This window comes from Sapajus apella, unplaced genomic scaffold (assembly GCF_009761245.1).
Source record: "Sapajus apella isolate SASKATOON/1434 unplaced genomic scaffold, GSC_monkey_1.0 scaffold425, whole genome shotgun sequence".
Classification (NCBI taxonomy): Eukaryota; Metazoa; Chordata; class Mammalia; order Primates; family Cebidae; genus Sapajus; species Sapajus apella.
Genome location: NW_022437361.1, coordinates 1,261 through 14,686, shown reverse-complemented (window position 1 = coordinate 14,686; position 13,426 = coordinate 1,261). Strand labels below are relative to the sequence as shown.

The following is a 13,426-nucleotide window of genomic DNA, read 5'->3' as shown; positions in this document are numbered from 1 at the left end:
TGTAGACTGATAAAACTGTGGCTTGATTAGATTTTGGCATTTTGTTCTTTGTTTGTTTGTTTCTTTTTTTGGTCAAAAATATTTCATAGGTGGAGCTGGGGACTTTGTTTTGTGTCACTTAAGCTCATTGAGTTGAGGTGATCCATCCATAAGAAATGTCCCCATCCACTTTTCACTTAGTGATTTAGCAGTCATTCATGACATTGCCTATATCTGTTATTTCATTAGGGATTGGAAAATAATAACATCTAATTTTCTTATTTTTTTTCCTGTGTTTATTAGCTGTGAATCTTTTGTAATGAAGAACTTGTCACATAAACTATTTGATTACATTTTACTCTTAAACAAATAGGGTTCAGGACATTTCTAGTGTCTTCACCCTTTCTTAATAAGGGCCAAATATTTAAAAATATTTTGGGAGCTTAGTTGCACATATAATTACTTATTAAATATTATTTGGTAGGATGACAACATAGTTACCTATGTAAGAATTATACATAATCCTAGAGTATCTGATGAAATGTAACAAAGTAAACAAAATACTTGTATCACAATCAGTAACACAGAATCGGTGTCTTATGGTGATTTAGAGTGGGCCCTGCAGGCAGACAGACCTGGATTTGCACGTTAGCTCTGTCATTTACTGGTTCTATCATAACTTACTTATTAAGTAAGTTACTTAATCTATTATGCCCTAGTTTCCTGTATGTATTGTAATGAAATGATTCCTATAATTAGCACAATGCCTGTATTAATGTAATACAGTTTAGATAAGCAAGGTAGTAATGTGGGTATGAATGATTCCTAGCTAATACCAAAAGTACATTCTTTATGCTTTCATTTATAAATGATTTCTCCCCTTAAGGGGTATGGCATTTTATAATTTATTTTTTATGTAATGGCCATGATCTCCTATTTAAGATGTACTTTATACTGTAGTATAATCAAGTTACCAAATCTAATATAAAATGTTCCCAGGGGAAATTAAATGAAGCATTTCAAAAGGATCTTTATGATATACCACATGGGGTATATTCAGAACCTTATAGAAATCAATGGATCTAAAACATCAGAGAAAAGATAAATTATCCATTATTTTTCTATTTCTACTTTAAGAAGAAAAATTAATCTTTTACTTTATTTTTACTTTAAAAAGAACAAGCCACTCATTGACCAAACTTTGTATATCTTTATCACTTACCATTTTTAGTAATCTGAGGGTCTCCCTCTAATTAACCAAAAACCCCAGACATCTAGAGCTTTCTGTTGTATTTCTTCCTCCCTTTGAACAATGCTCCACATTAACGGGGAAGAAGATTGAGGAAGATTTATATTTGAAGGGTTATGCTTCCTCTTCTTTTTAATTTTAGGTTTTGGATTTAAAACTGTTAATCTAGAAGGAAGCAGCTCAGGAGTTACTTTAACTGTATCTTTTTGAGTTTCCCCACAGGCGTGGAAGTCATTACAAGGATTGACTTATAATTTAAAGTAGATGTAACTTCATTAGTGTCTGGGGACTTCAGCTTTTCTTCCTTCACATCTCCTAAATTAAGCCACAGACTACTTTTGGAATTATTGTTGGTTGCAGTATTCTGTGTGGAAATATAAACACTGGAAAAATACATGAGGAAATACAAATTATTTATACTGAGAAATTTTAATTAACATAATACAAACTATGCATTTGAATACATCTAATATTTTAAAATTCTTTTGTAACATAAATTCACTCTGGCTTATAAGTGTTGTAGAATTTCAGAAATTTCTTTGTGGTGAAATTCTAAAAATAATTTTTTTTTATAATTTATTTTTTATGTAATGACCATGATCTCCTACTTAAGATGTACTTTATACTCTATTATAACCAAGTTACCAAGTTTAGTGTAAAGTAATCTGCACATTTTTACTAAATGTTATTTAAGAGTTATGTACAAATGACTTTACACCAAATTTTACGAGTAATCTGTTAATCTACTGGAAATATGAAATAAAGACAATGGGCATTGGCATCCGAAAGAACTGGTTCATATTCCAGCTTGACAGTGTTGAAAAATAAATATCAACAGAAAAAAAATTTTCTATTTTAGGATTAGAAACTGTCAGGAGCATTTTTATTTAGTTTAAACAGTGTGAACAACTGCCAGTAGGGAGAAAGAGTTTCTAAGATTTTTACAATTTCGAATAAAGAATCATCTGTAGAAAGGAAAATCTTATGAGTTCATTGTAAGTGATTGCATCTAAATTATTGTATTAGTTTTCTAGCGCTGTAATAACAAAGTACCACAAGTTACTGGGTGACTCAAAACAATAGAAATTTATTGTTTTATAGTTCCAGATGCTAGAAGTCCAAAATCAACTTGTCAGCAGGGCTGTGCTCCCTCTGAAACCTGTAAGGGAGCATCCTTCCTTGCTCTTCCTAGCTTCTGGGGGTTTGTTGGCAGTCTTTGGTGTTCTTAGGATTGCAGCCATAGCATTTCAGTTTTTGTCTCCATCATCACATGGCACCCCCTCCTTTTGTGTCTGTCTTCACATAGTCTTCTCTCTTCTTCTAATGACACCAGTCTCTTGTATTAAGGGCCCACCTACTCCAGTATGACCTTGCCTTAACTAGTTACATCTGCAATGACCATGTTTTCCAATAAGGTCATATTTGGATGTAGTGGGGGTTGGGACTTCAACATATCTTTTTGGACACAGTTCAACCCATAACAGTGATTAACTGCATGTACTTAGCAGTAAGCACAGTTTGTGATCTTTCATTGTGTTCTATGTTAGCTGTATCTTCACTTTGCGTAGTTTGCATAGTCTTTCACAAAACTTGACTTCTGTCTACATACATAGAAGTTAATGTTTTGATGGGTCATGGTAGTCTCTAATAAAAGTTGACAAAGAAGCCTCTTTAGTAATGGTAAGAAACACATTACATTGAATAGCAAGTGGAATCTGCTGCTTACGGTAGGTAATACATGTAATGCAGTGAGTCTTGAGATCTTCCTAACATGATTAAATTAGTAGATTGTTTAGTGCCTTGGGAAGTAAATATTTTGTCTCAGCTTTTAAATCACTTTTTAAATAGAAGGGATTTATAGCCTATGGAAATTAAACAGAATAACCACAGGAAGTAGGGTTTACTTAGTTTCTCTTATATTAGATTGACTTCTGTTTTTTGAAATACATTTCTGAGATGTATTTTACATGGTAAGTTATATATATATCCAAAGTGTACCATTTGCTGAAAATGGACATAGGCTGGGCTAAAAGCCTTTAGGCTCGGTAGGCACAGTGCCAAGGACCCACAATACTTCTAGGGTCCCATAAAAATATTTTAATTTATTTAAAAATCATATAAAAATGAACTTTTAGGCTGAAGAAAATGTTTTAATCTATGATATTTAGTGCATTCATCTTTATACCAACACCAACACAGTTGTAAAATGCTATATGAATTTTAAATACTTTTTGGAGGGAGGGGCCCATGAAGGCAAAGAAGTGTCTAGAGCCCATGAAAATCATAATGTGGTCCTTGATATATGGCTAAACCTATGAAACTATCACCACATCAAGCTAACATCTCTATCACCCCCAGAGGCTTTACTGTGCTCTTGGTAATTCTTCCCTTGCGTCTCCCATTTGGCCCTGTTATGGCTATGCCTTCTACTACTATAGATTTGGTTACATGTTCAGGAATTTTATATAAATGGAATCATAGTGTGTGTAATCTTTTTTTGTGGGGGGTTGGATCTAGCTTCTTCCATGTATCATGATTATAAATTCACTTATGTTGAATGTATCAAAAATTTATTCTTTTAATTGCTGAATAATAGTCACAGTTATATGGCTGTATTATAATTTGTTTATCCATTCACCTGTTAATGGACATTTGGATTGTTTTTAGCTTTTGGCTGTTACAAATAAAGCTGCTGTGAATGTTTATTTGGATATATAAACATTCACAGACTTTTTATGGCCATATATTTTTTATTTCTGCTGAGTAGATATCTAGGAGTGAAATGGCTGGATCAGTTGGTAGCTTTTCAAAAACACTGTCTTTCTATAATATGTTAAATCTTTTCTCTACTTGAACACATGGAGTACTATTATAAGTATTTTAATGTTTTCTAATGTTTATGTGAGGTCTACATCTTTTATTTTTTTTTTTTTTTTTTTTCATCATTATGGGTCTTTTTTCCCTGCTTTTTTCATGCCTGATATTTTTGATTGAGTGCCAGTCATTGTGAATTTCACCTTGTTGAGTGCTGGGTATTTTTATATTTCTGTAAATATTCTTGAGGTTTGTTCTGGGATGTAGTTAAGTTTGTTGGAATTAGTCTGATCTGTCTTCAGATTTGTTTGATGGGATCAGAGCACTGTTTAGGACTGATTATTCCCTGCTACTGAGGCAGAATCCTTCTGAGCACTCTACCCCGTGAATCATGAGGATTTCTGGTGTGATTGGTGGGAGCAGGCACACGTGTCAGCCCTGTGTGAATACTAGATGTGGTTCTTCAGTCCTTTTGGATGGGTTTTCCCCGGCCTTGGTAGTTACTTCACACACATGTGCTGATCACTACTTTGCTGAATATTCAAACACAACTCTCTGAAAATCCCTGAGCCACTCTTTCTGTATAGCTTTCATTTTCTGGTATTCTGTGCTGTGAACTCTAACCGACTTGGTCTCCCTGGACTCTCCATGTCCTCCATCAGGGACTTTGTGTGCTCAGCTTGGGGATCTGCCAGACTCTACTACGTTTGATTTCCCTCTGCTGTGGCTTGGTTGCTTTCTCAAAGTGTAGTATGCTGGAGCAATTGTAGGGCCCATCTCATTTTTGCCATTTCTGTGGATCGCTATCTTTCATTGATTGATATTCAGTATCTTAAACAGTCCCATTTTGTCCATTAAAAAAAAATTATATCAAATGAGAGGGTATATCCAGTTTCTGTTACTCCCATTTTGTCTGGAAGTGAAAGTTCAGATAGCCTTCTCAAAGGGAGACTGACATTTCTAATTTCATAATTTCCTTTCTCAACAGGAGAATTCTGTGTATTCATTCTGTTGCATTGAGATTTTATGTGGCCCTAGGCATGTTATATTTCAGTCTGTGAAACAAAATTGAAAACATATATATATATAAAGCACCTGTAACAGTGTCTGGCATTTGTCAGGTCTTGCTGAAGTAGTTTTCTTTTCCATTTTAGTTTTTATAAATTGCAGTCTCATATGGAATTTCATTTAGTTTTGTGTTTAATTTTGACCAATTGAGAAGCCATCATTATTTTGATAGTTTTATATTCTCCTGTACATTTTATTGCTTAAGTGTAAAAGTATGGAAAGTTTCTTACTGATAATTCAATGCAATGAAAATTTAATACAAAATTTTATAATGTTTGTTTATTTTTAACTCACTATTACCAACACTTCATATTGTTTTGAGGAAGTTACAGGTATGAATTTATAATATAAAAATACTTTATAATTATTATTTTACAAATGTTATTATGAAGATTTACATGGTTGCTTTATTTTTGTCAAAAAACAAAAAGTAGCTATTAAGAACTTCCTCTTACTGGGCATTTGTTGAGCACTTACCATGTGCCTCGCCCTGGATTTTTGTTTCAGATTTTGCTATGAACTTTACTTACCCATCTTACGTCTTGTAATCTATTATGCTCTTCTTTACCTACAGCTAGTCATGCTGCTTCTCTTTTACTGCTGCTGTATGCAACTTTTACTTTATTACCTCATTTTTGTTTTTAATTTCTTGAGCAGTTTTTTCATAGGTATACTCTTTTATTACATTATGTAGATTGTAAAATTATCTGTGGAAGAGATAAGTTTGTTTTCTAATTTTATACCCATGAAGAACTTGCTACTGTGGTTATCAAGTAGGCATTCAACAAATGCTTAATGGTGAGTGAAACGATTGCTTCATAATATACACAATTTTCATGCAAATTAATTGTAATTGTTGATGTATTACCAAGAGGTACTATAATATGTGCCTTACATTTAAAAAATTATTGAAAGTAAGTGCCATTTCCTCAGTAACTGATTAAAAATAAACTATTTGAATTATAGGTTTTCCATGGTGATATTATGTGTATTTTTATAGCTGATTAATGGCAGTCAATTTCACTATGTGTGACTGTTTATGTTCAAATACAATTTAAATGCTTTCAATTTTGGGGGTGATTTCTTTGTCTTCTAAGGGACACTAAGAGTTTTTGAGATATTAGTTAGGCTTCTTATTCATCTTGGTGCATCATAGCTGAAAAATGTTAACGGGTCATACTTCTCCCCAACCTTCAAGTTCTAAAATATTTTACCTTTGTTATGGCCTTAAATAGGAGGAGATATAGCTTGATAGAATGGAAATACTTTGAAGTCAGAAAGTTACAATATCTATAGAATTTTGTAGTTAGGATAATTCGTGTTAAAATTTGTTTTTAATTCCTTTGCAAATCAGGGCATATGATTCTTAATCGTGTGGTTTCCTTTGTTAACTCTCAGGTCAGATACAGAGGCTGATGGAATGAGTCCATTTATCTAACTTCTGACAAAAACTTAGACATTGTTAATTTCCTTCTTTTTCTCTCTCAAAATATTTTTTTGTTCACATCTATTGATATTTCAGTCTTTTTCATATCCAATTTTAAGCTGAAGAGAGAGATGCATACAGATAAATACCAAGTGTAATTAAGAATAAACTTTGGAATAGATAATAGAATAATGAGTTATTGAAAAAGATTGTATGAATTTACTATTGTAGATTAATTTTACTAGTTTTGTTGTTGTTTGTGTTTTCTTGTTGTGTTGACAGGGTTGCTTTAGACACTCTTGCTGCATTGCTAAAATCAAGTAAGTTTTTACATACTAGAAATACTAGATACTATTTTTCTGAGAATTCTATTTACTATGTTAAAGAATCTAGAAATGTAGATTTAGACTATAGTTATAAAGCTGGTTTATGGTATTCTAATGTCAAAATTGACTTTTCCTTATAGTGTTGTTGATGTGCATCGTAACTAATGCCATATTATGTTTATTGAGCTATAATTTATTTAGTACATTTATATAATTTAGTCAAGCACGTTGATTGCCTATTTCTAAGTAATTTAGATAAACATAAAGATCCATTAGTAGAGGAAAATATGTATAATTTTTTGAAAGTGAAGCTAACGTGTACTGAACTTTTACTATAAGAAATATCTTTTAACAACTATCTCTGATTTTATGAATAACTTAGAACTCTACAAATTTTGTTTCTACCGTAAATGTGAGTTTATATAACTTGCAGAAAATGTGACTTAATATAAATTTACAGTCTAATTCATTTACAAAATAAAGCACTGTTTTCCTTATCAGACTTGAAGCATTGAAGTAGATATGTCTTATGCTTTTGGAGAGTAATCGCCTGTACTTATATATATATATATTCTCTCCAATATGCTTAGTATCTTCATTTTAAATATTTTTTTAATGGCACTTCAGGGGTCGATCAGTTTATTAACATTTTGTTTAATCACGATAACATTTGGTCTTAACAATCTGTGTTGGCTGGGTGGCTTTTATATGTCCCCACCCCACCCCACCATCCACAAGGGAGACATAAGTAACAGACAGCTCATCAATAACTGCCTGTTAGGGGTAAGACAAACTTGCCCCTTGTTTGAATTACCAGAATTCTGATCTTTTTAAAATTATAGTAAATAATGAATTGATTGAAAATCTAATATTTGGTAATGATTTATAAAATTAAAAAAAATCACCTTAGGTATTAGTACCAAATAATAGAATTCTCATTCGACAATTTTATTTTTCAGACAAAGTATATGACACTCAGATTAGTTGTGTAGCTTTATTTTCATTTGTGATGTGGTAAGCTTTAGACCAAGATCACAATATGTGGATTAATTTGAGAAGATATTTTTGGCCTTACTTTGATGGGTCCTCACTTTGTGGTTTAAACTGTAAAAAGATTAATTCTTAATATGGGCACATACTTTTGATTTGGAGTAGAATAGAATAGCTTTTAAAACTAAACTTTTATTAAAGCTTACTAATTTTCAGGATCACTAATGGCAAAGTCATTAATTCTAAGCTAGTAAAAGCTAAAACTCATAAGTTTCAAGTATTTTATAGAAATCAATTAATACATGATGACTGTAATTGAGTATTTTCAGTTTTTAGTAGTAGTCTCCTTTTTATTCCCTCCCTTCTTTTTCAAACAAGTGTGGTGGGGCAAACATACCTGTTTATTCCATCAGAATAAAAAAATAGTAACTGAAAGGAGAAAAAAATAGTAACTGAAAGGAGAATGACTTCAGTTTATATTTAATATATTTTCAGATGACACGGCACTAAATAGAATGAAAATTTAATGATGCAAAATATTATTTCGTGGCACACTGCATATTTTTAAACAAATCATGGCATTTTGGAGCATTCTCATTTATTTTTCAAAATGTTTTTGGTTTCAGGGGAGGTGCAATCATTTTCTTTAAGAGGATAAATTAGACTTTAGAGGGAAGAGGAGACATAGGCTAATTGGGAGTTTGGTATCCTGAATACATGAATAAAGTTCCCTTTTCTAATGTTTTATTTGTGCTCAGTGCTGGTTGCATGTAGCTCTGTTCACTTCCTTTAAGGGGCACTCAGCACCTGTGTTTGAGTTATGGGCAAGTTTCGTACTTGATCTTTCATAAAGAATTTTAATATTTCTCATAAATACCGTTTAAGCTATTGGGAGTTGTGGTGGAAACACACAAGGTTTGTAATAGGAATTGCAATGATCATAATGGCTTTTAACAAAACCTCATTCACAGCTAGTAAACTAAAGGCTGACTTCCAACTTGTGTAAACAAAGTGTGTATTCATTTAAAATGTATGAAGCTTTACTTGGTCAAAACAATGAAAGTGATTTTGTAAAATAGCCACAGCCTTAGCATACTAGCTATTCTAGACATAATAGAGGGTTTAAAGCCTTCACATAGGAAATCTTTTCCCTAGCTCTAGTAAGTGTCTTCGGCCTGTCTAATGTCATAACATAGTTCTCAAAGGGAATTAATAAGTTTATCTCAGTGTTATGTTTTAGGTTTCTACTAGCACCTTTAGAAACTAATAATTCAGGCAACTAAAATCAGTGGAGCCTTACTATTGCATTATCTTAGTGTCCATACTGTGAACCTAGTGGTTATTTTGTAGGTAAATTTGAGATTAAGAAGACACTAGTATTTCCTTTAATTAAACAACCTCAGATGGGTGTTGAATATTATCTTGTGCTCCTTATAATTAACCCAGCAGAGTAGCATTGGGTGACTCGGTATATTGCTCTGAAATGATTCCTTGCCACTATCTTAGTAAAATGCACCCTGTGGTTAATAATTTTAAATACAAATAAAATAATAAAATTAAGGCAAATGTGGATTTATTTGTTAATTCTACTCCAATAAACTTGAGTATTTACAAAAACCTTTAGTGTAGTTGCTATTACAATAAAAATCGAATGACTAGAAAGCCAGAAAGCACTATTTTCTAATCATGTAATGCTCCTTACATTTCATTTACTAAAAAAGTTATATAAGTATTTTAAAATTAGCATTGTTATAGTATGAATATTTATATAATTGTGGAGTAATTGGAGCAATTAATTTTAGTGGAAACATAAAGTTTGCAATAGAAGCTACAATTCAATAGGGTTTATTTCAGTGGGAACATAAAGTTTATAATAGAAATTATAAAAATGATAGTGGATCTTCTAAAAATCACATTCACATCTAGTAAGTAGAAAGCGTGTACATTTCATTTGGTGTAATGAAAATCATTACATTCATAAATTTTAAAATACATGAAGCTTTTGTTAGTAAACAAAAGCATTTAAAAAGTTATTCCTCAAATTTTATTAAAGACATTTTGATATTTATAAATGGTGAAACAGTACACAGGCAGGTTTTGGAAGAGATTGCAATTTGCTCTCTGGAACTTCATATTTATTTTGTTAGAAAAAATTTAAATATGTGGTTGTCATTTGTTTTGGAAAAAAAGAATCATAAGCATCCATCACAATATTGAGGTAATATTTTAAATTTGATTTATTCTATCACCCTCTCTTGTCATTTAAAAAGTATTCTTTCTCAATTTTCTTTTGTTAAAGAAACAAATGCCAGGAGAGCTGTAGACAGAGGATATGTCCAAGTGCTTTTAACAATTTATGTAGATTGGCACCGCCATGATAATCGGCATAGAAACATGCTCATTCGAAAAGGAATTTTACAGAGTTTAAAAAGTGTTACAAACATCAAGTTGGGAAGAAAAGCATTTATTGATGCCAATGGGATGAAAATTCTGTATAACACTTCACAAGTGAGTTATTTTCTTATTATCCTGATTATGTACTAATGATATGATTTGGTTGTTAAGAAAACCGAATTAATGTACAAATACTCAGAAACATGATAAATACATTTTTTGAAAATCTTAAAACCAAAAGACACAGTTATTTCTCACATGTGACCTCAGGCTTAGTTGGAGGAAATGGTCAGTGCGCAGTTCTGCAATGTGAGATTTTCTTCCAAAGGCAAAAAGGAAGAAGTAGAAATTTATCCACTTAGCAAGAGGAGATTCCATGAAGCCATGCTTTCTAGATGTGTAGTTGGCTGTACTCAGTGTTGTATGCCCCTTTCATGAGGTACCTGTGGATCTTTTATAGTCTGTAGAGCAGTTCTGTTGTCTGTGAGTGGTCTGCATGTTTTCCTGCTGGATAGAGGCTTTTTTGAATAGAGAATGTACAAAAATGACACCTGGAACTGGGAATGCTAGATCTGCCAGCTGTTTTAAGCATGAACATTTTTGGCAATATATTTAGTGAGATCCTTTCTAGCATCTGTGTTGATTGTCAGCCATGGGGAATGGGGATGTTGCAATGCAACCCCCACCCCCTCCCCCCCTTTTTAAAAAGAAAACTATATTATTAGAAAGAAATCTGTCTTTTTGAAAATATCAGCCAGTTATCTTGGTTGTGCACTCCTGGTCTTACACATGATCAACACAATCTATTTTTTATATGACAAGAGCTAAGATAGCTGAACACATATTTTTTGTTTACCTTAGTTTTTTGTTTTCTAGATCAATCATATGCACTTGTTTTTACATTTCCTAGTAAAGATAGCAATGGATAATTTATATATGAGAAGGAGTTAGGTGACTGGTTTATGCCACTTAACATTTCTGAGCCTTAATTTTTCATTTATTTTGACAGGTCAGATGTGAAAACATATATGGAAACTTTTACAGTGTATCAAAGTACCATCTAAATGTCAATTGTCACTAATAATATTTAGTTGTTATATGACAGTTTCATATCCTGTGTCCCTTAACCCTTCTCAAGACTAGAGACCAGGACAACAAGTCAGACCCTTAAAACTTTATATTGTGATATTCAGGCTGTCCCTTCATAAGGTGAATAGCCAACTTACGAGAGGTGTTATTGCACCTCTCTGAGAAAGGTTCGGTCAAATGCATTTATTTTTTTTTTAAACATCTTACACCTTTTAAGCTTTCTTGCTTAATCCCTTTTTCCATTTTCCCCTTAAATTGTCTTTTTTATTTTATGTCCTAGGCTTGCTAAGTGTCCCCCACATTACTCCAAAGATGATACTGATTTCTGCTTACAATATTTAAGGAAAAGTTCTTTTCAATTTGCCACATGAGGTTCTTATTTACAGATAGATAATTCTGAATTTTAAAGCTATTTTGTAACTATTCTGTGTTACAGTATTGGTTTTTGAGATACGTATTTCTAGAAAATTATTAATGTATTACTTTCTGAAATAAAGTCAAATTGGTTCAGTTATTCGTCAAAAAAATTATTTTTTCTTTTTCTTTTTTTTTAAAACAGGAATGTCTAGCAGTGAGGACTCTTGATCCTCTTGTCAATACCTCCAGTCTGATAATGAGGAAGTGTTTCCCAAAAAATCGACTGCCACTCCCAACGATTAAAAGTTCTTTTCATTTCCAGTTGCCTGTTATTCCTGTGACTGGTCCTGTGGCTCAGCTCTACAGCTTACCCCCGGAAGGTAGGATCACAGGGTCACGGCTGCTTTTTGCGGGTTCTTAGAACTATGTGACCCTGTCATTTTTCTTTTAACTAATGTCTAACTCCTCAGCAAAGGAAGGCCTTAGTGAACATGATACACATTCACATTTTATTTTACTTAAGTATTTCTTTAAATATAAGAAATTGGAGGCTAGTAATTAAGTGAGGTAGTGTGGGATATGTTGTATATATGTAAGTGTGAATTGTGAAATAATTAAGCTTCATATGGGAAAGTTATTTTTGATAGCTTATGTACTTTTTTTTTTGTCTTTTTTTTGAGACAGAGTCTTGTTCTGTTACCCAGGCTGGAATGCAGTGGCACGGTCTTGGCTTACTGCAACTTCCACCTCCTGGGTTCAAGCAATTTTCCTGCCTCAGCCTCCTGAGTAGCCAGGATCACAGGTGTATGCCACCACTCCTGGGTAATTTTTGCATTTTTAGTAGAGATGGGTTTCACCGTGTTAGCCAGGCTGCTCTCAAACTCCTGATCTCACGGGTGTGCCTGCCTCGGTCTTCCAAAGTGCTGGGATTATAGCCGTGAGCCACACACCCCACCCAACTTATGTACGTTTTTAAAGTAGAAAAATATAAATATTAAATAAATGTTTAGGTAATTATGTTTGGGTTTATATCTATAGCTTTTCCATGAAATTTTTTTCTTAAGTCAAAAAAATTACTAAAATTACTATGGTTTTATGCTTAACAAAAACTTGCACATGACTTACTTGGATGAAAATATGAAATTATCTGAGGTAGGCTGTTTGTCATTTTCCATATAATACTGTAGGTATGTAGTAGAGGAAGTAAGAGTTTAAGTTTATTTATATGGGAAAGAAGAATTTCTTTGATAACATCTACCAAAGTGAAAAAGAGAAAGTAGTCCCGGCTTTTAATATAATATTTTCTTATCAGTTGATCACTTTTTTGAAAAAAAAAGTTTCTTTATACGTAAAAATTCTTATTTGAAATGTGTTTTAAAAGAATTTTCAAGTAATTATATTAGATTCATTATCCTTGATATAAATTTATTAATGGTATATGTCATGGGGTACACTCTTATGATTTTATTTTTAAAATATGAAATTATTAAAACACAAGTTGACACAAAATATCAAAATGGATTATTCAGAAACCTCCTTTAAAATATTTAAAAGTCTAAGGCTAAGTCTAGGACTTATGAGTAAGAAAGCTAATTAAAAACAATGGTCCAATACCCTTTTTCCCATTCCATTTGAAATTACCAACAGACTTTTATAGGAGAAAATCTGTACTAAATCTGTAAACTAGGTACGAGGAGCATGGAACAAACACAGAACATGCAAGAAATGTTGTAG

General features: G+C 32.4%; 1 protein-coding gene across 1 annotated transcript in view; it reads left to right on the top strand.

Annotated features, from left to right (window-relative positions):
- Window positions 1-12,409, top strand: part of LOC116545894 (cytosolic carboxypeptidase 1-like) — a 54,988-nt gene extending 42,579 nt beyond the window's left edge. The window contains exons 8-10 of the mRNA XM_032272310.1: window positions 6,819-6,856; window positions 10,152-10,360; window positions 11,895-12,409. Coding sequence (XP_032128201.1) covers window positions 6,819-6,856; window positions 10,152-10,360; window positions 11,895-12,113 — 466 coding nt within the window. The 3' untranslated portion in view covers window positions 12,114-12,409. The remainder of the gene's footprint in view (window positions 1-6,818; window positions 6,857-10,151; window positions 10,361-11,894) is intronic.
- The last annotated feature ends 1,017 nt before the right edge of the window (window positions 12,410-13,426 follow it).